Source organism: Centroberyx gerrardi, chromosome 2, assembly GCF_048128805.1.
Source record: "Centroberyx gerrardi isolate f3 chromosome 2, fCenGer3.hap1.cur.20231027, whole genome shotgun sequence".
Taxonomy (NCBI): Eukaryota; Metazoa; Chordata; class Actinopteri; order Beryciformes; family Berycidae; genus Centroberyx; species Centroberyx gerrardi.
The window spans coordinates 19,986,694-20,014,037 of record NC_135998.1 but is presented as its reverse complement, the minus strand read 5'-3'; the positions used below and the strand labels follow the sequence as shown (position 1 = coordinate 20,014,037).

Here is a 27,344-nt window from a genome sequence, read left to right as displayed (position 1 = left end):
TTTTAAAATGTTCTTGTTGCGTATGCCAAAATGTTTCACATTAACCCTTTTTACACCCATAAAACATGTAAAAGGCATCTTCCCCTGTGACAATGATAGGCAGTTTTTTTTGGATGATTGCATATCGTGGCCAAGCCCAAACGCCTCCGGGCCCGTCCTGAACCCAGTGTGGGAACAAAGGCCATATCGCGGGTTGCTCCAAAAATAGCTTTGTGTCTCCCCTGCAGTGGTTCCCAGCTCTTTGACAGAGGTGAGAGAGTGACATAGTAAACCATGTTCTTCCAAGGTGTACGATACACCGCTCCTCTGTCCTAATGTGTCACACACACACACACACACACACACACACACATACACATGCAGATTCACACCTCCGCCTTTACGTGAAGCTCATAGAGGAAATGCACAACGGATCCCCTCCACTTACGCTTGGTATGAGCGCAGTAAACTGTGACAGTGAGGTTGCAACGCCACCTCAGTCACAACAGGTACACACACTGCCGACTGTTCTTCTGCTCGACGTCATCCTGCGCTCTGTGGAGCCGGTTCATGCACTTGTTTGCTTTGTGCAGGAAGGAGCCCCTGACTTATTTAACCAGAAAATACAAATAAAAGGCAGACTGAATAAGTCCTTCATTGTTAACGTGGGCGTGCTTTAAATAGCGAGATGACTTTTTCTCGCTGTATGCGAATGTGGCGACATTGGTGTTGAAGCCTCCAAGACAAACAAAAAGTTGTATTTTTCCCCAGCCAAATAGAGTCGAGGTGTGTTTGTGTGTGTGTGTATGTTTGTGTGTGTGTGCGTGTGAGCTTACATGAGTGTTTGCATGCCCACGTCTCAGTGGCTTTCTGTGAAGTTCCATAATATGTAGACGTTTCACCGCAGCACACTATCCTGCATCACATTTTCCCTGGTACAAATGTTGCGAGCTCACGTCTGCCATGTATGTGAGCAGGCATACATCGCTTGGCGTAGTGGGGTAGTGGAACAACTCGGCACACACACACAGGCAACAAGCTGGAGAGAGTCCATTCAAGCTGTAAGGTCTATAAACCAAGGCAGGGCAACGAGGTCACATAGTTATAAACACAAGTGTTATGTGAGTCACAGAACTCTTAAAAAGTCTGGTGGCTGGAGGTATCTTTGGAAAAGCACACTAGGTATGTACATTATAATGCACAGGACTGAGTAAATGTTATATATGGAGGGCAAGAATGTTTACAATTATGTTTACTGTCATTTGATGAAGGTATTCATAAAAGGAAAATCATAGAATCAGTGTATTCAGCTAATAAAACGATTATGTCCTACATCACAGCAAATAAATTTAGCAGTTTGGTCATCTGTTTTCCATCTGTCAAAGAGGAAACTTGAGGAGTTGTGCTAAATGTTTGTTGTTCTGTTGTTGATAGCGAAGGTGGTGAGTCGAAGCTCTGGAGTAGAGGTCAGGGCTTTATCCTTACTTATACAACACACACACACACACACACACACACACACACATACACATCTTTTACCACGCAGGTGAAAAGAGAGATATGCTCATGAAGTGGTATTCCTACGCCAGTGACTGAGTAATGTGACAACGGATGTGTCCAATGCGTCCGATACAATCTATGGAGAATGAAATTGACTCCATTTCTCTTATCAAGTGCTGCCACATAATGCATATTGCTATGAATTCTTCTTCACAGTAATCTTGGCTTATATATCCTGACATGTCCAAGAATCAGTCACATGTTTACACAGTTTACCCAATTTCCCCTTGGGCATCTCATCTTATATCATCTCTTTTTTTTTCCTTCTGCCATTAGGAGGATCATGTCATTCGACTTTATCTAATTTATTTTCACACATATGTCACAAAGTCCTGTAAAAACAATCCATAAGCCATACAGCCAAAAGTTAATGATTACCATGTTTTTGTCATGTTTATGGGGATTTATGTGGATAGATTTGCCAGGGAAATCCTAATTTAATTCTTAAATACTTATCACGGTTGTTCTGTGTTTGATTACAGTATCAGAGCCTACAAGCTATGGCATGAATGTCATTAATTGTTTCGAAATAATTTGAATGCCTTCAAAGTCGCCTGTTGCTCACAGTTGGTATGAAATCAGAAGTCTCTGATGTCTTTTCAAAAATGTCCACAAATGAAGAGTTTTTCGCTGATGTGGCAAATTTCCCATTAGGGTTATAAAGAAATCCATGTGAACCGACTAATTTAGTTCTCTTAACAGCCTGTATTCTTTTCAGACACATTAAATCCATGTGTCTAATGAACAGCCTGTGTAGTGTAATGTAGTGTAGTGTGTGTGAGCGTGTGTGCTGTATGGTGCATGTGTCTCTCATGTTAATACTCTATTGGAAATTTACTTTGGTCTCAAGGGAATTCATTAGTCTGTCTCCGCTGTCTCAAAAATAAAATTAGATATGGATCCATGGAGGTGAACATGAGAAGATGATACTTTCATCACTTACTTTTCTCTGCCATTATTAAGGGTCTTCGTGATACATGGTGTGGTGTCAAATTCCTATAATCAATAAGAATTTGATCAAGCAGGTCAGTTTTATGAGATTTCTTTCATAGTTAACAGTATTTCATTGAGCCAAAATAGCTGTGTGTGTAAGAGGGAGAGAGAGAGAGAGAGAGAGAGAGAGAGAGAGTGGGAGAGCGGGGCGGGGGGGGGGGTTGTTAGTTCATGAGCTGGTGGCCCATCTGGTTTGAGTTACTGAGCCCCCCTCCTCAATTAAACTCAGCATGATGTCAATAAAACGTCAGACTGGAGAAGCCATCACTTAAATTAGGCCTGTCAAGTATTGTTCTTTCCTCAACATTCCAGCAGGGCCGATCAGTCTGAAATGATTTGTAGTTTGATTAAGGTTACCACAACGTGCCACTTCTGATTTGATTTGGTCACTTTGGCCTTGAAGACTTCCTCATAAAAGTCGTCCGTCTATTAATGAGGACACATCCCTTCTTACAGGACTAATGCACTGAGGAAAGGAACTGATGTTTTTCAGGGGGAAGAAAGAGAAAAAGCATTCACAATTTCCCCATTGATCTCCTAATTATCATTCTGTGACCATCATTTTCCATGCCTCTCCTTTTAGTCCTTCGGTTTTCATAATATTCCTCTTTCTTCAACAGCGTTCCCACGTTTTGCCATCTGTAGCTTCCAGATTTATCCTTACCATCAATACATGAAATGCTCCAACGTTAAACTTCATACAATAGCAAGGTTTAAAGAATTTATTAGGAGTTCCCTGGTTTTAGTGAGGGGAGTTTCCCAACAGGACTGCCTTCCCTCTCCTAGAAACCATGGATCATCCAGCAGCCGCTATGTGCTGATATCCAGGATTATTATTGTCATTTTACATCTTTGGATGGTTGCACCAAATGCAGGCATGTTTCCAGACACTCAATCCGGGCCTGAAAAACGGCAATCCACAGAAAAGGTCACACATTCCCGACCACTCCCAGTGGGAAAACAGGAGAGTCCACACCTTCTCAGGAACGCAGAGGCCTAGTACCCTGAAATCTGACAACAATTACCACATGAATTTCAGCATATTATAATGCCAAACTTTATCTGCAGACCTCCACTCAGTGCTGTTCAGTCTGGAGATCATCAACAGGGAGAGAAGGAAGATGTTAAGGCTATTTGGGCGCTCTAACTGCAGGAGAATCAGCAATCCATTTAGAGTAAATCATTTTTCTGAAGCTCCATATACACTTATGTTCACCAAACTTACATTTTGGGACCTCCAAACTCACACTACAGATGCGTAAAATTACAGATTCCAAGTGCAGCGATGTGTGGGCTCAAGCAGCCCACCCAAAGCTTTGAAACACACATAAGACTATAGCAAAGAACCACTGAGCCTCTCACATTGCAGCTCAAATTTCAGGAACATAAAGATTTAATCAACTGTTGTGAAAATGCGACGGCGATGGTCTAATAGCGGCGTGTCGAGCATCCAGAGGATAGGCGACCTATCAGCTGCCTCTGAGTGTACGCCAGCACGCTCTTGCAGGTTTTAGGACGCTGGTGATTGCCATAATTGCTGTGCAGTAGGGGTCTGATTTCTGGGACTCTTGCAGGGTCTTTAAAAGAAATTAGAAAAAAAACTTTACTACTCATATGTTTCTATAGGAACTGCTCTAACATTGTAAAGATGTGGTCTGGAGTTATGGAGCAATATTCTCCATGTTTTAGATTTAGTTACAGCCTATACACTTAGCGTGGCTTTTATGGTACAAGCATGACTGAAATGGCCCATTTTAAATTAGATTGTTATATATAACAATCTAATTTAAAATGAACCATTTCAGTAGAGAGAGAGAGAGAGAGAGAGAGAGAGAGAGAGAGATAGATAGATGTATTAATATATATAAATATGTATGTATGTGTGTGTGTGTGTGTGTGTGTGTGTGTACACTCAGTGTCTATTTTATTAGGCACACCTCCCTGTTTATGCAAACAGCTCACTCCTCCAGACAGTGAGTCACGTATAAATAAAGCATAAGTAAAAAGCATGAAAACGGGCTGAGAGGTTCAGTGACTGTACAACTAAATATTCAAAACTCCTGGGATTTTGGCGCACTGCTAGAGTGATACCAAGAATAGTGCAATAAACAAAAAACAATCCAAGAACAGCGTGGCAGAATAGGAATGCCAGCTCAGGACAACAGTGGTGTGCAGAAGGGCATCTCAGAGCACAACTCAAACACTGCCACACATAAAAGCCCAGGAATAAACGACTGAGTATTTCACAACCCTACAGTTATTTCTCCAGTCTTTGTTCCCCTACTCCCACCCCCAACAAAGGTTAAAGATTTGTTTTTGTACTTCTTAGAAGTGGTATTAAAAAGGCACCACATTTTCATTAAAGGGAACTGTGACTGTTTCATGTTCCAAGGACTCAGATCGGTTATTATTCTTGGAAATGGCCTTGATTTGCACCTTATTTCATCATACGGCTCAGAGATGTGAATCGCCACTGGCTGCGACTCTCTGTCATTCTTTCTATCACAGCTCAGCTAAACTTTGATTGGCTATTGTCTTTGTCACACCAAAACACCACCATATAAATACTTTCAACACTGAATACATATTAGTCAAACACTCAAATATACATTTTTCAGAAAATTAAATCATTAAAACCACATTACAATTAACTATAGAAAACAAATGTCTAAAATATGGAACAAAGATTAAATATAAACGAGTATGGGTTAATGGCACCCATAAATGTTATAAGTTACACTGAAAGGAGCCCTTACACCCTAAAAACCACAAGAATGTCCTCAACTGAGAGCCTCCACACAATAATTCACTCAGTACCTATAGTTACACACACACACACACACACACACACACACACACACACACACAAATGCACGATGCTATTCTCACACTTGTGTTTTCTCAAAACCAAATGTAATGTTTACTGAAGACAAAGAATAGCCTGTCGGAGCTAGCCAAGTCTCCTGTCTTTGAAGTTGTGATGTGTTGTTTTTACAAATTAGAACAAAAGCTTCTGTTTATCCCAAATTCACAATGCACAGTACAATATGAGCAGGGCACTTAACTCTCAGCTGCTCAAGTGAAGCTGCCCAATGTGAAGAATGTATGAGCCTTGTGTATATTTTATATATGTATACAATATACTGTATATATCAATACATAATATATACAAATATATAAACACCAAATTGTAAAAAGCTGCTACATTTTGTATGCCCATCCACATAACTGACTGTTCAGGATGGATGTGAAACAGTAATAATCAGTCCAACGTTGCATTCTATGACTGAAGGTTGGTGCCAGTTCTGATGGAAGTGAGGTCAGCACACACTGAGACATGGACCAATCAGAGTTCCCCGTGTGTGGACAAGGTGAGCTCATGGGAAGCCCCTGGTTCCCCGTGTGAGACGGACAGAGAGACGCGCTCCCTCTCTCTGCCCAGCGGACAGACGGCTCTGGCAGTCCAGTGCCGGGCCTTTTCTTTTTAGAGGCTTCTAATCCTGGCGGGTCCACGGCCTGACGTCACATGGCCCCCCCCCCGCTGCCCCTCCCCTCCCCTCCATCTGCTGATGTGCTGTATCCACACTCTCATTTCCTCCACAGCTCACGAACACCAGCCTCCACTCTTGTTAGTTTGGCTCATGACGTCTGAGCGTCTGATTAAACCGGACTACCTTGTCTGAGGCCCCAGCTGGCCACAGCCGAGAGGGTTAAAGTTTGGAGAGAGAGGGAGCGCTGAGCGTAAATATGTGCTGGTCTGGGTATGAGGCAGCCTACCAAGCTCCCTTTCCTCCCCTCCTTTGCTCTTCCCCACTTCCCCTGTTGTATTCCTCTGACTCGGCTGCCTGCCCTGCGTCATGTGACCAGGAAGTGTGGCTCCCATCCATTTCCCCTCCTGACAGAAAGGAAACATTGTAGCAGAGGGGGCCGGCGCTGGGCTCTGTTACGTCGCCGGTTAAAAATAACTGGCATATTTAAGGCTGCCGAGGAATCCCAGGGCAGACAGAGGCTGGACAGCCTGCCGCCCGGCAGGAGCTCTCTCCTCCCTCTCAATCTGTTCCTCTCTCTATCTCACTCATTCTCTCTCTCTTTTCACTTCCTCTTCTAACTCCATTTCACTTTATTCTACCCCTGCAACGCTATCACCACCACCCCACCAACGCCGCCCCCCACCCACATTCCCTTACGCCACTGGAAGCCCACCAGCAAACGGTACGCAGTGATGAAAGCACAGCGCTGGTTGGCTGCGTCCCCCGCCTGTCCGGCTATAGAGGCTTGGCGGTGGCTCTCCAAACAAACGGCCCCCACAGACTCGGGGCCGCACATCCATATGCATACCGCCGCACAGCAGAACTGTCAAACCAGACCCCGCTGCTGTCGTTTCTGTTTTCCCTACAGTAGCTGTCAGGGAAAACAAGCACAGAATTGATTTGTGGTGAAAATGACCAGAATCAATTTCTGCCACCATGGTGATTCGGGGCCTGTCTTCAACTTGTTCCACACGGCTCCGCTTGTTGGTGAATGACAGGTGAACTCTCCTCTCCTCTATGTGCCATAAAGACTATGGTGAGTTTAAGCCCCAAGTTTTTCAGAGTGCGGAGTCTTTTAGATGAGTGAAATGATCAAGTCTGCCTGGTCAGTCATTCCAGATCAGCACTCCTGTTGTAAGAGGTTTCATAAATGGGAGTCCAGGCAGTGTCTTGGCTTGAAAACGAGAGGATAAATGAACACTTAAGTGCAGTTGTGTAGTCAAACCACATCATTTTGAATGTGAATATTCTACATCACCTGAAATTACCTGTCTTTACCTATGAATGTACATTTGCAGTCATTAGAAAAAGTGAGCTATCAGCTATCTGAAATCTTAACATGTACTAGTAGGTTTCTTCATCTGAGGGATTTGAATACAAGTGTGTGTTGTTAATTATTCCTTTTCATGATTTTGACATGCTTGAATGTTTCTAGATTATGATCCCTGGTCATTGGATAACAGATGTTGATGTCAGATATTGAACCGAAGGCATGATTTTAATAATGGATGTGTTAAGACACAATGAGAATTAAAAATTGAAATGCTTTTTTTTTTATTCTGACTGTTAGACCTACAGAACCTGCCTTGTGGCTTGTGCTGCTCAAAGGTAAACAATCGAAAAGTCAAGCGAGTTGAGGTTCAATCTCAGAGCTAATGCGCCGGGTGACAAAACAGACGGAAAGTCGCGACAAATATAATTGTATTAGAGCTAATCTGAGGTATTCTGAAGTGGAGGCGAGGGAAGCGCAGCATCGAGAATTAAGAAAGCTTGACTCAGCTTTCAAGAATTAAGGAAAGAATGAAAGCTATTTTTTAATTACTGAACAGCATCTGGAAGCGAGCGCTGAAAACCTCAATATCTGGAGTTATGATCCGCTGGTGCTCATATTCACTTGGACGCTTTCCAGGAGGGGGAACTTGACTGGGGGACACTGCTGGAAACCATGTCAGTTACAGCCATTGCAGAGAGAAAAGCCACACACTCAGAATTGTGCAACTGAGTTATTTGTCTATTTATTCTCATTTATTTACATAATATGCAGAATAATCAGTGTACATCTGAGTCACTGGATCATCAACTGTGTTTAATCTGAGTGCAAATGTTCGCAAAAACCACAAGAGAATATTATGTCTAGTGACTGTTGTGAAAACAATACAAGTTTCATCACAGGAGGCTTCAGTGACACAGCCAAGAACAACACCTGAGCACACCTTTACAGCAGAAATTGTTTTGAAGGAGGAAGGGAAGAGGGAAGAAGGGAAGAGAAGGAGGTTCCACAGGCAGGTTACATGAGATTCGCACTTTACGTCACTGACGAAACCAATTTGATTCGACCAAAATAACACGAGAACATGAAGTCACAAAATGAAATAGAGGAAAATGTGACACCAAGTATCGAGTTAGTGATCACATAATTGTCCTTGTTGATACAATAACATTACCTCAATCTCTCCTCGTCCGATTCTCGCAGTTATGTCACCAATGTCTTTAATGTAAAGCCAATATTGGGAATTGTGATAGACTTAAATTGATTTATTGCGGGCGAGGGTATCAAAGTTCGCTCTTATTTGGAGCACTGAATCCAGTTCAGATAAGTGTCGTATCAGAAACGTATTCCATTCAAGCCTTTTGGTGAAAGTTACAGTGTCACCGTGACTTTATTGTGGCAGGAGCGGACACAATGGTGTCATCATCTCTCCTCTTTCTTTATCTCCTTTCAGTCTTCTCCTCTATTCCTCCTCTCTCTGTCATCAACACAATGCCAACCACCTCAGTTGTCAAAGTGACTCCTTTCTTTTCAGGCTCATATAGAAAGAAGCCATTATGCTCCATCATAAAGAATATGGCTGTGTTGAGATAGTTTCCATTGTGTTCCTACAGCAGGTCTTCAAAAACAACAGTTGCAGTGCAAACACAGCAGAGTCTGAAACCATCATTTCTCACCATACAGTTGCAGCAGTAATGGACGTGAGATTAAGACAATACACACATTGGTGCATTGCGTTTTTTTATACATATAAACCTATAAGTGTTAGTGTTAATAAATCAATTTACTGTGCATTATCTAACAGGATTCCCTATCTATTAAAAAAGTTCTCATGACATTGTATGTGTTTCCTACCAGGTTTTGTTTGCCTACCATAATGACATGTAGTCATGCAGTGGAAAACTCAGAATTAATATAGTGTCATTAAGAGTGCCAAGGTGAGAGGTGTAGTGTAGGCATACTTATTTGAATGTGTCCTGTTGAAGTGACGGGACGTTTGTTGACATGCCTAACGGACAAGATCCTGATGCAGCAGGATCAGGAGCGAGCACTTTGTTTGCTCTCGCACTGAACTCTCAAGCCAGTGCCTCTAATTATGTCAGATAGTTAGGTCTGTGTTAGCTCGCTAGCTCTGAGCAAACACCTGCTGAACCCGACTCAAACTCAACAATGAGTGCAAATCAGACCATTCTGAACATTTTAATGTTTGTAAGAGGCAGGGCCGGTTTTTCCCATACAGGATTAAGCTAGAGTCCTAGTGTGGTTTGCATGGGAAGTCACTCAATAACCTATTGTTTTATAGAGATAAACTGAATTACCATATGTAGAGCCAATATGTTACATTACATTAAAAATAAAATTATTACGTCTGGACCAAAACTACAAGACCTATCATACTATCACTATTTTTTTTTAAATTGAGCTTAACTGCTAAGGTGGAAATGACCTTATACAGCTTCTTCTTCATCTTTTTGCCAGGTGTGTGAGTTTGTGTGTGTGTGGGAGGCGGGGCACTGCTCCTTGTGCAATCCAGGGGCAATTCATTCAACCCCAAAATTACCCACAATCCTACGAGTAATACCATATTACCATGTAGATCACCAGACTATGTTGCACAGATGCACACCTCTCAGAGGAAACAGAGGACATTGAACGATCTCTTGATGTAGGCTAATGGGTTTTTTTTCAGATGCAGCTTCCAAGTATATGTAAGTATATATATTGCAATTTGGTGCTTGAGTCAATTGTAATGCTAAAAACTACAAGATCAAATTTGGACTCACTAAGGTGAGTTGGGCCATATCCAACTGATACCAGTGTGGTGACCGTCCTTACATAATGGAATAAAAGTCACTTTTATTCCCATGCCAGCCAGTCTGTAGCAGTTAAAAAGATGCGCTTCACCCACATTTGACATGAATAACAGCAGTAAGGATAGGTACTGTTGCTATGAATACAAACAAACGTCGCTCTCTCTTTCTCTCTCTCTCGCTCTCTCCCTCCCTCTCCCCCGCCGCACCCCGCCTCGCCTCGCCTCCCCCCCGCCTCCTCCCTCCCTCGCGCTAAGTGTTGTTCCTGTAGTGCCTGTTGCCGGGCAACGAAGGCGTGTCCTGCTTCAATGATTTAAGCAGGGATACCCGTCTCACGCGGTTTGTCAGCTCAGTCTCGTTCAGGCTGCCGGTCCCTGCATGGCAACGGGCGCGAGGCGGAGGGAATCCCCGTGTTGTCGCCTCACTCCTCCCGATCAATTTGCATCAGAAATCTGTCTGGCTCCTTCTACCCGACGCGCCCATCAGCGGCAGCATGGCTCGGACCAAAATATAGCGCGCAACGCGGAGCATAAACTTTAACCCGGGGGATATAACCAAACCCAGCGCACATAGCGATTTGCTCACCCCGAAGAGCAAATTCAACCAGAAGGACTCCACAGACATATTTTTATTGATGAGGTGTGGGCCTTAAAAAACTTTTCATAACTAGAGTTTATTGGTGAACATTGTACTTTTGGACTATAATAGGCTGCGTCGTTCTTTGAGGATAACGCCACAAGGATTTACAATATTTTTGTTTAATTTCAGGCAGCCACCAAATGACTTCGAGATGGCATTAAGTGGCACACTTCTACCATCTATATCCACATTTGCCAGCGGTCCGACTGTCAAGAGTAAATCCATAGGAAGTGCCAATTCAGTGAGTATGGTCAGTCTTATTAAATACTCATCTCATGCCAAGTAGCCACGGACAATAACATGTTGCGAGGAAAAGATCTGGCGTGTGTTTTATTCTCGACGCCGTAGTTGTTTTTAAGGTTGTTTGATGTTGTGGGCACAGGCTGGGCTTCATGCCGCTGTACTGGGGCGTGCACCAACCTAGATACTCTCGTAGATTTTCAGCGTGGAGACAGTGAGTGAATGGATAAGCGCACATGGGCTGCTACAGAGCAAGGGACACTGCACTGCTCCACAGAAAACACTCCAATTGTTTGAATTCAATCAATTTGACCTCTGGCAAGATCAAATTGTTTCCAAGGATGTTCGACTCGTACCGGAGCAGACTGAGCAGCCTAATGTTCTGCTGTATACTGAGACTGACTCAAAGACAAGTGCTCCCCATGCCACTCCTAGTGTTTACCATTGCAATTTCTGTGCGAGGGAATAAGAGTAATCAGTATTCTGCAGTAGCCTGTTCTGTGCCAAGGACACTTGCTACACCAGACTCAGCTCAGCTCTCTGAACTGAACTGTCATGGCATCAGTTTCCATCATAGATCCAGGTGCCTGTCTCCCTGAGTGCCTTCATTTACAGTCACTATGCTTGTATTTAATGTCCTAAAACAGAATAATCCACATAAAGGTATCTATCCAAAATAAGCTCTGTTTTATTAGTAGTTTTCAGGACAGACTCTAAAGTGTGTTTACTGTTGTGTGTTTCTTCTATACAATAACCTGACATCTACAAATAGCCGTATTCACTATTCATGTCTGTGTGACTTCCCTCTAGAGATGGAAGGAGGAGTTGTCCCATCTTAAGAGACCCAGTGTGCCGACCGGAAGCAGCTGCTCCGACCCTGACCACCCCACTGCCACCACCACCACAAGCCCCGGCATGTCCAAGAAGGACACAGAGCCAGACCTGGACTTACTGGACTACGACTTCATCCTGTCCAACTCCATGCTCCAGCAGCAGCAGCAGCAGCAGCAGCAGCAGCAGCAGCAGGAGGCCATGGGGTGCAGCTCAGCCCAGGCCCTGTCTCCGTCCCCCGGCTCGTACTCCTCGTCTTACCCCCTCCCGTCCCCGCAGGGCACGGCCAGCGAGCTGCTCTACACCATCCCGGACATCAGCGACGTCTCTCCCTCTGGCGGCTTCGTGGCAGAGCTCATGAGGCCCGAGCTGGACCCGGCGTACCTCCACCCCACCAGCCTCCACGGCAAGTTTGTGGTCAAGACGACGATGGACATGGGAGAATACAGCCAAGGCGTGAGCGTGAGCAAGGCCTGCGTTACCGCCGTCTCGGACCCGGCTTCTTCACGTGCCTCGCCGCCGTTTGCGTGCCACAGGATAAAGCAGGAGAACCCCAGTAACTGCACCATCTCGCAGCCCATGGACCTTCACCTGGCGGGGGGGAACTCCCAGGGCCGAGGGAGCCAGCAGCGACCCGGCCACCTGGACCCGCACGGCTTCTCCGGTGGAGGGCGTCCCATAGCCGGCGGCAGACTGTCCTCATCCTCCTCCCTGTCCCCTGACCACCCTCTGAGCCGGGAGCACCAGGTGCTGGGCCACCCCCACCCTCAGCTCCCTCTACCTCCCCAGGGATACCACCACAGCTCCCAGCAGGGCTACTCCTCCTTCTCCCAGCCGCCTTCCATGCAGTACCAAGGTCAGTGTCAGCGTCAAGATGCATTGGTTTATTGACGGGCCAATCAGCTTTTGCCTGTCATTCATCTCTTGTCGCTACTGAATGTTGTAATTGATTTAAATGAAAACTTTTTTTTCCATTTTATTCAAATTCTGTCCATTATTCAAAGAAAAAAACATTCATACATACAACTCAAAGGGAGGGAATCCAAACAGAACAGACTAGACAACAGAGAAATGAAAAGAAAGTCCAAAGAGTCCATTCAAAATAGTCCATACCTTCCCGGCCCTTTAATCATAACCCCAAAACCAACAATCCAGCAGGGTCGAAACAACAAGAAGTCCTCTTTTTTAGCTTTTAAATAAAGTTGGGGCGAAGGTCAGTAGGACAGAATTCAATCAAAGCAGATATAACACACATCATTCATTTAATTTGAATCCCATCCTTGAGCTGTTTGAGACAAGCCTGTCTGTTTTTAATTAACATTTTTTTACTTTCTTTACTAACATTCTCCCTAAATTACTGAAATGTTAACACAGAGTCTTTTTATTCATATTAATTCAGTGTTCATATGTTCATCAAACTAAACACTTTACCCAGTGGCATGTTGATGCACTTTGCTTCAACTTTTCAAACAGTTTCTATTAAGCCAGGTGAAATAGATTTGATGAATGAAATAGTTTTATTTCTTACAAACAATTTTTATAACTTATAAGAAGAAGGCTACCATGCAGGTGTAATCTATCATAACTAACAAATATGCTACACAGGGACAGGACATATACTGTATCATATACAGTATATGAAGTGATTGGCTGCTGTCTTGAGCACTTTATTATTAGCACTTATTACCTTATCGTACTTACTGGATATTTATTCTACACCTGTATGGTGAGGTGAAGTGATGCTTACCATGACCCTCTGACCCTCTGACCCCACAGAGCCCCTCATGATCTCCAGTGGCGACTGCCTGCCGGAGGAACCAAAGCCTAAACGTGGCCGGCGCTCCTGGCCCCGGAAGAGGATTGCCACACACACATGTGACTACGTTGGCTGTGGGAAAACCTACACCAAGAGCTCCCACCTCAAGGCACATCACCGCACGCACACAGGTTAGTCACTGTATGCTAGGTCTTGTTTACATTGTGTTCCTTGTCATCCGTTGACTGTCTGTAGTTTATAGATCTGGTTTAAATTAAGTGATGTGATCTGCAACACGCCCTTATTGGCCGACCCTTTTTTATTCTCACCAGCAAGCATATTTTTGTAGTTTTGTAGTTTGCATCTTTATTTAAGAGACATTTACGCTATTGTCATGTTATGTTTCCATTGTCCAGAGCCAGTACGCTGAATTAATATTTAGCGCAACCATCTCCGCTACACCGCATGTCGACTGGCTTAGTGGCTGCTGTACTACAGTGTACCAACAAATTCATAATTGCTATGAGTCATGAATGGGGGTTGGATGGGTGGGGGATGGGGCTGTTTGGCAGGTGTGATGGAACAGGTTGATACTGATCCTTGCTCAAATACAAACTGCAGCCTGATTAGCTTGCCCTTTATACTCTGGCTGCAGGACAGGATGGACCTCTTTTTCTTCTGCTGAGGGGGGAAGGTTGGGCCAACACTAACCGCTCTGTCTGTCTGTGTCTCCATCACAGGGGAGAAGCCGTACCACTGCGACTGGGAGGGTTGTGGCTGGAAGTTTGCCCGTTCGGACGAGCTCACGCGCCACTACAGGAAACACACGGGCCACCGGCCCTTCCAGTGTCAGAAATGTGACCGGGCCTTCTCAAGGTCGGACCACCTCGCTCTTCACATGAAGAGGCACTTATGAGACTTGACTGGACCAGACTGGATGGCCGTGGATGAAGGCTTGAGAGAAATATATGTTATCAAAACCCTGAACAAACTTGTGACTTACATATTTTAAAACCATAATTTGCCTTCAAGCTGTTGTCAAGCATCAAGACAAGCTGTGCTGTCCACGGCAAAAAGAGCATTACTCCGCGAAAAGAGCCTAGAGTTTCTTAAGGGACCAAACTGGAATTTGTCTTATTTAATCGACAAAACTTGGAGGACCAGGTGCCAACAACTTATGACTGGAAATGTATTATTGTCAGGGAAACCAGGAACAACAGACAAACATCTCCCAGAGGCCTTCTACCAGCAACATTAGTCTCTGTTAACAACTACACACTGTTCAAAATACTGTATTAAAATAAACAAATCTATATTTATATATACATTTCACCTGCAATGCCATTAATTTCAGGTACAAATTTAATTTATATATTACAGGATGGTGCTCAGTGACTCTAAAGAAGGGTTTTAAAGAAAAGGTACCAAAGATCAAGGAAAAAATACAAAAGGGTGAAAAATATGAAAAGTGCCATATGGTTGTTTGTGTTTCTCGGAGACCTCTCTTCCACAATCTGACTTAAATCAGGTGAACACTTCACTTCTCAATGGTGATGGCAATCTTCAATGCACTGCGGTCGCAAAGTGCAATAATTTATATGAGACATTCATATTTTTGTATTAAATGAGTAACTCTGAACAAAGGTTTTTGTTTATAGCCAAAATATGTAATATAATCTTGAATTTTGTACATTTGTAAATAAAAATGCTTTGTTAATGTTTTGTATTTTACAGTATAATAAAATAAAATGTATTTGAAATGAGATACAATGATTGCTGCTACATGGCTCATGAACAATGTTCTGTGCAACAGTACAATCCATTTAATCAACAAAACATGTCTGAAATATTTATTCCAACTTATAGTTTCTAACAATAACTTGGAATAAATAAACATGTTGGCACCAGAAGGGAAAGAAACATTAGTTAGATACAGAACGACATGCGTGTTTAGTAGAGTTTCCTTGAACGTTATTTAGTGTATAGTTAATTGTGGCTTTCCATGGTTGTGTAATGGATAAGCGCATTTAAATGACAACAATAGCTCACTGCCGGCTCACACACAATACCCCCCTGATAATGGTGAGATCGCCACAGGCAAACTAACACAATGTTGCCGCTAAAAAGATGTTCAAAAATTACACTTCTACAATGTCCTGTTTCCATGGGGTTCTCTTTCCACCTGTCAGAGGGAAGAATGGGGAGGACAGCCAAGTTCCTGGCTGACATTCAATGGTGACACCAAATCAGATTACAGCTCTGAACTGAAGCTGCAGCTCTTTGAATACAATCCACAGAGATGCTATAGTGAGATACTGTCCAGATATAATGAATGTGTATCATTTAGTTAGAATGAACTGCATCTATCTATCTATCTATAGAGACTTGCACTGCTCAAGCATAGCACAAGACAATGGTAATATTATCATAAGAAAAATATACATAAATAAAATAATGCTATAGGCTTGATTCCCACTGAACAGTTAAGAAACATCAAAGTCTACACCACCAAAGTGAAGCCAGAAGGAAAACTGATACTGGTGGGTCAACAGTCAGAAACTGTATTGGATTCACAACAAATTAACACTGTATGACAACAGCATACTGACAGCAATAATAAGGTATCTCTTAAATGCAAGTGTGTAGAAATGAGCTTTCATTGACGTCTTAAAAGTGAATGCAGCAGGTTGTTCAAAAACGTAGTGGTCATGATTGTGTATTTAATTTGGACTTTGGGACGGCCAAAAATGCATCATCTGTAAATCTAAGGTTGTGGTTCTCTTTGATAAGTAATCAATAACATCTAAAATTGATTAAAAAAATTGGGAGTTTATGATCTCTGAATGATCAGCTGTGTGTTACTACCAAACTGACAATGACATATTCTACCGTATCCTACATCTGCTTCACATGTTCTCAAATTAATCAAAGCCAGCATGAAAAGATGTTCAATTCAGTAGTTTACAGAAACAAAGTTCAAATGGCATAAGGGCCAAAAATGTTTGAAGAGAAACAGACATCTCTATTCATATAAAGGACATTAATCAAAAGTCAAACTATGAAACTTTATATTTCAATTGCATTTAATAAAATTGACATCTTAAATTGTTACATTATTCCCTCCACTACACAAAATTGAAAAGTATGCCTTTGATCTTGACACATTTTGTCAAGATCAAGTTAGTCCTACACATCTCCAGGTTGGGAAGTGAACGCTGATGTTGTCTTCTGGATGCATGTTGTGGTGTATGCTGCCCCCTGTAGGTCTACCTTGTACCAAGCACACCTCGTGCCCCTGGTAACTCCTCATTCATTCCCATGTGGGGCATTGTGTGGAAACGGGCATAAAGTAAACCTTGTATGAGAATTTAATTATAAATTAACAAGAAGTCTGGGGGCAAGGCCAGTTAAATTAACTAGGCAAATTTACTGGGCAGCTGATACCAATAAATGATTGGTGAATAGAACTTGGATGATCCTCTACAGTGTTTCATGCAGTAAAAACAGAGCACTTATGAATGAAGCTATGACCTGTGGAGGAGAGATTTTAGTCCCATCTAAAGCAAACACAGCAGGACAGGCATGGCTCCATTTGTCTTGAAAAGTTTATTTTTCTGGTAAAAAAAAAAAAAAAAAGTCACAGTAACTAAACCCTACTGGATGTAAACTATATACATGCAGTAAAATGTGTTGACATGTCTATAGAATCTGAATCGCAGTCCAGACTGTAATCTTCTGTGCCTCTTTCCACAGCTTGTGTCTTCAACAAATCAACAAGATTTTCTATGTTGTTGATTTACATGCCTTCAGATGCTGGATGTTAAATCAAACAAAAAAAAAAAAAAAAAAAAAGTGTCATACATGTTGCTTGTTCATTGTCATTTAAACTGAATTTATATCCTGGGATCCACATTACTCCCCAACTGAGCAAGAAAACAAAAACAGGAATGATAGTGCATGAACAATGCCATAACTTTCAGAATCTACTCCACCAACCCATAATCACTGATAATTTGGAAGCCATTTTGGGTTCAGCCATTTTAACAAATATGAATTTTCCTTAAGATCATAACAATCATATTGGTCTTAGCTTACATATAATAAAGAAATTGATAGCACACAGGTGATTTCTGATGCATTAAGTAATTTCACTTTAATTTTTCCTCCATTTCAAATTGATCACAAACAACAGCTTGTTCTCACACACCAGCTAATAATGATCCAGTGTTACCAAGAAAAGGTGAATGTACTGTAATTTGCAGTAAAATCTTTAGGTAATGTAGAAGGCCTGCTGTTTCCGCTTATATATCCAATATGATCAATCAAAAAGTAGAGGAAGAAATGAACAACAACAAAAAAAAAAAGTAAAAATGAGGATGGCTCTCTTAATCATCGTCAAAGTTCTGTTGTAAAAGGAAGTTTGCAGCCAAGTTCTCGTTCTTCTCACAAGCAAAGTAGGCTTGTATAACAAGTCCCTCTGGGAATCCTAAGGCTTTTAGCTGGAATTGGAGAAAAGAGTAGAAAATGAGACAAACAATATTTCCAATAGGCAAAACATGACAACTTAAGGATAAAAATCTGCTTTGTATTGAACTGATAGGAAAGGCTAGTGACGGTGTTATGTGCCTGCTCACCCTCTCAATGGCCTCCTTCTCCTGCGGCGTGACCTGGATATAGTTCATGTGACTTCCGCTGGGTGCGTCAGCTGCCACCCCTCCTGCTCCCCCTGCTCCTCCTCCATCCCCACCTACGCCAACCTCCGGCACCGCGTCCGGATTGGGCTCGTTCAGCATCTGGATGAACTGCTCCTGGTGGTTACTAATCTCCTGTAGGAGAGAATGAACCGTTTAGGGCCGGGTCGCTGCAGGACACAGTCTAGAAATGAAGCACTGACCAAGAGCCTTTTATAAACCCTTCACAAAACTCAACATTAAATGATTGCATAGTCAAAAGTGAAAATAAAACTGCATATTATCCAGAAACTGTCTGCATGAATGAATTTTTGCCCCAGCCCGATAACTCCCATAGACAACCATAAATTATTGAAACACTCCATAATTGCCCGTTTTCACATTTAATTTCTTAGTCAAGTCATTTGCTCCCGATACAAAAATGGCAAAAAACACAAACATTAAGGCCAAACAACTTTATTGACTGTAAAATACTTACTACAGCCACACTTGTTATAAGATTCAGAATCATTTGAATAACGTCCCCCTACCTGCAGGAGCTCGGGGTTCTCCCTGCCGATCTCCTGCAGCAGGGCTGGGAGCAGCGCTGCGTTCTGCTGGATCAGCTGTCTCATCACGTGGAACTGGGGCTGGTTTCTTAGGAAGCTCAGAGGGTTGCCTGGAGGGACGGAGGAAGGATGAGAGGGAAAGAGTAAGCAGAATGAAGCAAGAGATAATATAATTAGAGGACGGAGGCAGAAGGTGAATAACAGAGACACAAGTGCGCATTTGCTTATTGAGACTGCGGTAATGTACGGCATGGGCCACTCACCACCCGCGGCACTTTGTGAGGAGCCAGTGTTGGCCGGGACGCTTATACCGGCTGTGGGCACAGCTGGCACTCCACCCACTAGAGGCGCCACAGGGTCAGGCCCTCCCGCATGGCCCTCCTCCCTGGCTGGGATGCCCTGTAGAAAAGTCACAGGATACAAACATAAGAAAAACCACGCCATGTAGAAAAGCGTTTCGCTGTTGGCTGCGTATCCCATCGTGAGCTTTTGGACTGCTTGTGCTCTCACTTGAGTTTAGAGTTTGTGGGCCCAGATAGAGCCATGTATACATTTAACAAATTCCAATCATTATTCATGAGGAGGTTCAGGAGATTGTGAATAATTGCTTATGGGTAGAAAAACTTGCATAACCTAATACTTTCAAGTCACGAACAAGGCAGTAAATTACAAATTCCCACATATCCACAAATGCCAAAGGCCTTGTAACGAATGCATGTTAACGAGGTCCTGACCTGTACAGGTGTTCAAAGCTTTACGATAGCCCAAACCCACACTGAGGTACGAGCCATTATGCGTTAGGCCAGGCATCAATCCAATGGTTCAATAACACTTTGTTCAGTAATATTCTGCCCTAGAACAAATATAACAAATTTGAAGGAATCCAATTAACGAGATAAAGAAAATACATATTTTTGGTATTTGCGGTGCCCGATTAGTCAATTTCAAAATAGCTTTGCAGACATACGTACAAAATGTTATTACATTTTTTGATAGACCATACTCTTTCTATAATGTTTAAGGGCAGTGGTATTGTTTATCCAGTTAAGTATTGTCCAAAAAAGACCAACTTTGTTGAGGATAGGTTTAAAAAAAAAAAAAAAAAAAAAAAAAGATAAAGCTTTAGTAAAATGGCTGCTTCTGTAAAATTCAAAATAGCTGAAAAGCCATCATGATTCTGATGGTCCAATGGACACATTTGTTAGCATAATTATAGGCAGCACAATGTGGGAGTTACAGGCTATTTGTGCTGCAATTAAAGATGATATTTGAACAGTTAGTCTTCAGGCTAATTGGGATAAGGCCATGGATTAATTTTTATCACATGGCTGCAATGATGATTCTTCTTTTGACTACACTGAAAGGTTGAGAAGATTTGCAGCAAGACACATTTGGTATGGGACACAAAACATAATGCTGTGCTTACTGTGAGCAGGTACTCCACGGCTCTGTCTGGGTTGTTGAAGCTGGCTCTGAGAGCGGCCACCACCTGCTCTCTCTCGTAGCCCATCAGCATCATCTCTGTCACTATGGCGTCATACGACTGGCCCGTAACTAAAGGGGGATGGGTCCAAAACACACGAATACACCAACACAGTTAAAGTGCATTTCAGTGGGGTTATAACAATATAGCAGAGTTTAACAGAAAACTAATATGCTAGGGTGAGAGTGTGTTCAATTTCTGCACATATCCCACTGTTGGAGAAAGTAATGCTGGTGAGCACACTTGCCACCAACTGACAAGTCTGAATGCGAGTAAAGTTGTCCTGTTGCTTTGCTCACAGTGCAGACCCTTCATAGCAATTTTCCTCAGTTTAGCTTGCATGTGTACCTGTGTGTGGAATAGCACATCGACCAACTCAGAAAGGTCTCATGAAATGAGACTCAGGCTTTTCTGTAAAGTACTGTCCCTCGTCTCCCTTCGAATTGTCTGCCTTCAGTATCAACCTTTGCCAATTTGAGCTAGCCAATTTGCTCGCTTTCTTGCTAGGTACCAGTGAATGAATGGCACTTAGGTAGTGAGAGTGTTGGAGGGGTGAGGCTGTGTTGTTTTGCACACTGTGCACGACAGTACACTGCGTGGCAACTGGAACCTGAACTCCCACAAACTAGGACTACAGTTGGGCGGGCCAAAATGAACTGACAACCCAGGTTCACACATGGACCAACAAATTTATGGGCCGACTACAGCTCAATTCTAAAAACTGCACAGACGGTGCAGTATTTGCAACATAAGATTTTGTTAAAAGCAATTCAAGATATTACTTTTGTCATATCTCTGCCATCAACCATCAGAAAATAATCACTTGAAAATATTAAAAATTAGGTCTTACCCAGAGCCGAAATTGCTTCATCAACTAAGTTTGTGTTTGTTGAGGCCTCACAGGTTCTGCAAGAGAAAAGCAGACCTGTGGTGAGGCATGATCTGTACATCAGTTCTCAAAGCATTATGCAATGCTATCAGAGAAACAGTTTTAAAAAAGATCTACCCGTTCTTTACCCGATAGGGGCGGAAGCTGGGTCAGCAGTCGACGGGTGCCTCTCCTCTGGTTTGTCCTCTGTGGGTGCCCCCTCTGGTGAGGTGTCGGGGCCGGACACTGAGGCAGCGGGTGCTGTGGGACCTGTAGTGCTGGAGGCCACAGTGGCAGTTGATGGCTGGGGAGCTGTTGGGGCCACTTTAGGCTGCAAAACAATTTTAAGAATATCAAAAATATGCAACCTCTATATTATTTCACTTTGAATTCACGATGGGTTATTTACAAATCCAGTTACTAACACAGGCGAGTTTGGAGCAAATTGTGGAATGTTAAGTTTCACTTAACGTTTTCACAGCAGGAGACTCTGTGCATTGAGTACAAGGCTGCTGGACTGCACATCTCCAAATTACATAAATCAATTAGAGATCCATTTAGATCAATTTCTATACATTGACAAACTTTTGATTTTGTGCCTCTGTATGGGAAACACTGCATCTTACAGTCAAAGACACCTGCTAGAGGCCAACTGACGAAGCGTATCATTTCACGAAGTGACAGATGACTGACTGACCGACCTGAATTTACCTTGTGATGCCCTCGACTGCGCTGTGATAATAAAATGGCAACGTTAAAGCAACAGTGAAACATCAGTGGGTTCTTAAATCCAAGTCAATAAAACTGTCCCCCAGAGGGAGCAAGCATGTAGCAAACATCTCCGTATTTGCACACAAATTACAAATAAATAAAGACCAGACACATGCAGTCTCGTCCTTTTCCAAGCTGTGATCTGCTGCTGTCATCTGTAACCATGAGCTACTACAGCAGCTGAGCCAATATCAGGAGGTGTGCACCATTAGGCACCACAGGGAGGTCACTTAACTCGCATGTCATTTTCCTTCTTTCCCCCCCCATCCCCAACAAAACACACAAAATGATCAATTAGGTCTCTCCCCTGTACACCGTACCCTCCTCCAATGACATGGGAAGTTGATTAACTCAACTGCCATTGTCAGTGGTGATCACACTGTGAGCCACTTTCTCATGTGCATCAGACAGACTTAAGTGGCTGACTGTGAAAAGAGATGGTTTACTAAACATAATAGCTCATATTCAACACTTCCTGTGTGGCATAATCAAGGGCATGATGTTCTACATATAAAAAAAAAATCTCAAACAAAACCCGCCCATTTCTAAACCAATTATAAATCCCCACCTTTGCCACCATGACGACCACAAAGTTCTTCTCATCGATTTTGTATTCCTTGAGGGCCGTGTCATCGTTGAGAATTTTACCTAGGAAGAAATGGCAAAATTAATCACAATTCTGCTGGCATTACCTCTGCTATAACAGCAACTCTAGGATGAGAAAATGTTGAAATACAGCGCATGGTCCCATTTAAGAATAAGAGATCAAATATATAGCTTGGTACAAACCAGACTGAATACAGACTACTACATTGTCTGCATACTACACAATGTCCCACAAACTTATATATAGGAGTAGCTAGCTGAGTAGTAGAAGTAACTGCTAAGGAGTCCAGATGCTTGCTCTACCTCCTTTTTTTTTTTTTTTTTTTTTTTTTTTAAGTTAAAGCTCATTTAAGCGGTCTACTGCACAAGGGCTCAGGGCTTTATTCTTCTAGAAATCTGAAGGGACATTAATGTGGAACAGCTGTTTAAGATGGCAGGACACTTCAAACATGTATAAAATGCCAATCTCTTATTAGCCAGATGAATCTATGGTTAGTTGCCTAGCAAAATAAGCTTGTCCTGTAGACAATGATTAAACAAGCTGTCACCCAACACTGCTGTTCAATTTCCAGACAATGCCCCTGTCCCCTACTAGACAACTCATACGGTGGCAAAAAAGATTTTTAGCCATTTCCTACCATACAAGCCAGGCTCCCTGTCTTTTAACATAGTTTAGGAGCAAGATAAGAGATTGTTGGAAAGCTTGATTAAGCAACAATCTGGCAGATAAGCACATTAGGAGACTTGTTTTTGCCCAAGCTGCTACCTATGCAGTTGTCTGGTGTAGGCCATATTTGCCATTGACATCAACAGGCCTTAAATGAATTAATTTAACTCAGAACACATCCTTTCCATTGATGACCATAACTACTTAATTTATTTTAATTGTAGGGACAAAATAGGTACACAGAGAGAAATGATAGTGACTGCCTAAACATGGCACAACCTTGACAACCTTGCTGCATTGGCAAGGAAATATAGAGTGGATAGGAAGGACCAGAGACAGAGAGTCAGAGACAAAATCCAGGTTGATGCTGCCTTGATGCAGCAACAGAGAGACTATATTGCTTGCTATATTTTATTTATTTATATGGCTATATTTTAATTGTTTAGGTTGGTTATTTGAGGCCTAACTTGAAAGATCAATAAAATATCAAGTGTTTAATCAATAAAATGTGAAGTGTATATTGTTGAAACTCTTGTGGGCTTATTTGGGACACATATGGGCTTAAAGGGTACACGTGTACCTTATAAAGTAATTTAATTTTGTCAATTTACAATAAAATATACCACAAGTGTTAAGATGAGAGATAGATGAATATCATTTTTTTTGGGAAGCAATTAACATACCTATGAGAATATATGTCAAATTTAGATTTGGGTGGGCTTAATTGGGTCATTTACCCTACACGTTAAGAGATATAAATTTATTAGCCTGCTATCTTTGTCTGGAGAGAGCTTAATAAGTAATGTGCCAGAAAAAAAGACCAAAAAATGTTAGGAGGGATATGAAGCTTCCCTGGGTTTTACTAGGCTGCTAACTACAGATTCGTCTGGAAGGAGCTAACCAATTTACTTGTCTAGAAGACAGACTTGCAAAGGAGAAGCAGTGTTTCCTGCAGCTAGCCCGTATATAGTCAAGGCAGGCTGTCTTAACGAATACTGCCGCCTTGACAGGAAAAACAAAACAACCCCTCAATTTGATTTTTTTGGAGTTTATTTTCACTGAGACCAAAGGAGTGTTGAACAAAGCATCCATGCCATATGCTGGCCCAAAGCGGCATTGAGGTCGAAGAGGAGCACATTTGTGTCAATCACGGTGTGTGAAGTAGCCTAATGCTGGTACATTGTTACAAACTTGGCCAACATTAATGACATCAGGAAGCCCATCTAACTGGCTATGTTAGCAAGTAAGATAAATACAGCAAATTGATTTCCTTCCTGCCATTGCAAAAAAAAAAATAATAATTCCACTGCGTTTTTCTCTGATGAGTTCAACTTGTCCCCCACCACCACCTTTGACTAACATTTCCTGCGGGAAACCCAGAGAGGCCTTAATGCTAGGATTCAACCTATGCTAAGCTGCTGCCAATATAGTTTTTAGTTAGTACAATTATTATTGCTGCAGCTGACGTTTTACAGTCATTTCCCACAAGTAGTTTGTATAGCTTCACTAGCTAGCACTGATTAGCTATAGCATCAAGTTCTTTCTTCAAAATTCAAGTTTTGATACAAGCTAATAAACAGTGCATGCTGTAAGTGCATCTGCTTTACTTAACAGAGTGAAAGTCAAATACTGCAGTTCTCAAAGACTTTGCAGTCATTCAGCAGTTCTGTGTCTTTTCTTAGCTCCACTGTTGGGTAAGATAGCTCTACAGTGCCGCATTGTATCAGTAGGACACCACTGAGGGTCTAAAACAGCGTGGGTAAAAACATTTGTTGTTGCATGCATAATCCAAGCATAAGTAGAATAAATCCAATGCACACAACACTTGCATAGCAATGGCATGCATCTGCAATTAAAGATACAGCAACAGATTCTCTTTTAAAATGAATTAACTTCCACTGGAGCACAAGGGGTAAGCAAAGAGTTCGGTAACTTTTGCATAAAAAAAGGCTAGTTGTACACGGCTGCTGTCTACACACATTCTGTCAAACAAACAGTGACAGATGGTAGCAATGGAGTAGCTCATAACCACTTTTGCTATCATGACAGTATTATGCTCCTTCTCACTGGATAGAATGCAACATGCAGAGGAGACGAGCATGGCATCCAATATGACTACAGTCAGGAGAAGCTGTCTGCATTAAAAAAAAAATAAAGGCCTAATTTGTGGGAATTCATAAATGCATCATCCACTACTTAATCAAGTAATCACTGATCAACTGAAAATGCAGTGCAGAATCCACCTGCATGTTAAAGAAGCTCATTGTTGCTCTGCTGCAGCTAGTATCGTTTCATAAAGAAAACACTGTTGTAAGGAGGTTTAAAAACAACACTGTAACATACCAGCATATATCAGTTTCTGTCCGGCGATTGGAAAACTGTCCTTCCCCTTCTCATGTTCAATCTTTTCTTTTAATGTTTTTACCTGTGGAAATAAGAAGAAAGAACACTTTCCTTAAAAGTTACCAAGTGCTGTAAAATAAAAGGAATGAAACAATCAGCTGTGATAAAAAGAAGAGTTGCACTACTGACTCTGTTAAGGCCCCCTCAAAGCAGAAATGGTACAAGACAATGCAATGGAAACTTACACACAACATAAATACACAATAAAGTCCAATCAACAGTTCACCAACTCCTTGCTACACCATAAAATTTAAGAAGTTGAATGACAGCTGATACTACTGGCTCATTGAGGCCTACACAGAGTTCAGAAACCATGTTGGACACTGGACTCAACCAGTTCACAGAATTACAGCATAATGACGGCAATAACAAGTTTACCAATTCAATGCAAGTTCATAAAAATGAGTTTTCAGTTGCGTTAAAAAAGACAGTTTAATGATTGTACACCCTGAGGCAGGCTGATCCAAAGTATAGGGGCCATGACTGCAATCGCTCAATAAACTTATGTCTGAATTCTGCCCAGGTAAATGTTTAGAGGTTTGTTTGCATTTCTAAACCTATGCTTCAGTAAAGCCGATTGCTGAAGGTTAAAGAAGTTAAACCATCCATCAAAAATAAGTTGATGAATCGGTATAATTTTAACCACAGAATTACGTTAAGTTAACTTTGCTTGACTCTGTCTTTGTCTATTTTTTCTGATCAGTTTTCTTTCAACTATGTTGGCAGCCTTTTAACTAGCTTAGCTTTAACTAGCTTAGCTAACACTAGTTAACTTGGATGGCGAGTTTCGACTGGACTAGCACGTTAGTTCCCGCTTTATTAACCTTCAGTGAAACATTAATGGAAATTAGTCGAGAAGATAAGCTAGCAAGCACAGCAAATGAGTGCTACAGGGTAGCTAATCAGGGATATCTCATCCAGTATTCAACCACACCAATTTAGTAGACTGCCAGTGAACTAACGCTAACTTAACGTTAACTAAATTAACAATATCGTTGCCTCAGTCAGCCATCGATAGTTACTTTGTCATTTCCTCACAAACACCTGCGTGTGAGCCAGCCATTAGTTTGCACATAGCTTTGCCAAACGCTGTATGAAATAAGATAATATTATAATAATGATAATAATAATAATAATGTTAATTTGATGCTGATTTATTTCATAGTAAACAAACTAACCTTGGTTTCCAGGCTGGCTGACAAACCATTGAACTTGTCATCCTTTACCCCACCTGACAACCTTCCTTGGGCTACGTCTAAATGCTGCCGTGAGACAAACTCATTTCCTAAACAGTTATCAAGCAGTTGACGCAAGTCTGTCCCAAATTTCGCGTCAAACACCATCATATTAACTCCACCACGAAGTCCATTCAAAGCGCCGTACATAAATACCGGTCAAGTTTAAGCAGATCCATTAACTGATCGGCTAAATCCAAACGGGCAATAAGTATCTCGTTCCAGGACATAGCCACCTCCCACTCCACCCCCTCAACAAATGTATGGTTTCAACTCTCACCGTCTCCTCTGCATCGATGTCGATTTTAAACGTTTGCTGTTGTAAGGTTTTCAAAGTTATCTGCATTTTGGCGACTAAGTTTTCTCCCCTGTCTCTGCTCAAACGCTGTGGATCCAACTTGAAAGAATCTTTGCTGTTTTTGTTGGCTCATTACAAACTGTCGGCCGCCATAACGGTTTGGCTT

The 27,344-nt window shown here is 42.1% G+C and overlaps 2 protein-coding genes across 5 annotated transcripts; one reads left to right on the top strand and one right to left on the bottom strand.

Annotated features, from left to right (window-relative positions):
- The first annotated feature begins 10,500 nt into the window (after window positions 1-10,500).
- On the top strand, window positions 10,501-15,368 carry klf4 (Kruppel like factor 4). Of its 4 annotated transcripts, none has more exons than XM_078288240.1 (5): window positions 10,501-10,781; window positions 10,911-11,022; window positions 11,832-12,708; window positions 13,629-13,799; window positions 14,349-15,368. In XM_078288240.1, the coding sequence occupies exons 1-5, from the start codon at window positions 10,777-10,779 to the stop codon at window positions 14,522-14,524; spliced, it is 1,341 nt and encodes a 446-aa protein (XP_078144366.1). In that variant the 5' UTR covers window positions 10,501-10,776; the 3' UTR covers window positions 14,525-15,368. The 4 variants fall into 4 exon arrangements, with proteins under 4 accessions (XP_078144366.1, XP_078144356.1, XP_078144362.1 ...); XM_078288230.1 differs by having other exon boundaries at window positions 14,264-15,368; XM_078288236.1 differs by having other exon boundaries at window positions 10,911-11,031.
- A 1,342-nt stretch (window positions 15,369-16,710) lies between these two features.
- rad23b (RAD23 homolog B, nucleotide excision repair protein) lies at window positions 16,711-27,344 on the bottom strand. Its single transcript, XM_071896743.2, has 10 exons — window positions 27,161-27,344; window positions 25,586-25,667; window positions 22,538-22,617; window positions 21,348-21,529; window positions 21,181-21,236; window positions 20,274-20,401; window positions 19,111-19,246; window positions 18,830-18,957; window positions 18,243-18,434; window positions 16,711-18,107 (listed from the first exon to the last, which is right to left on the bottom strand). The coding sequence occupies exons 1-10, from the start codon at window positions 27,224-27,226 to the stop codon at window positions 17,994-17,996; spliced, it is 1,164 nt and encodes a 387-aa protein (XP_071752844.1). The 5' UTR covers window positions 27,227-27,344; the 3' UTR covers window positions 16,711-17,993.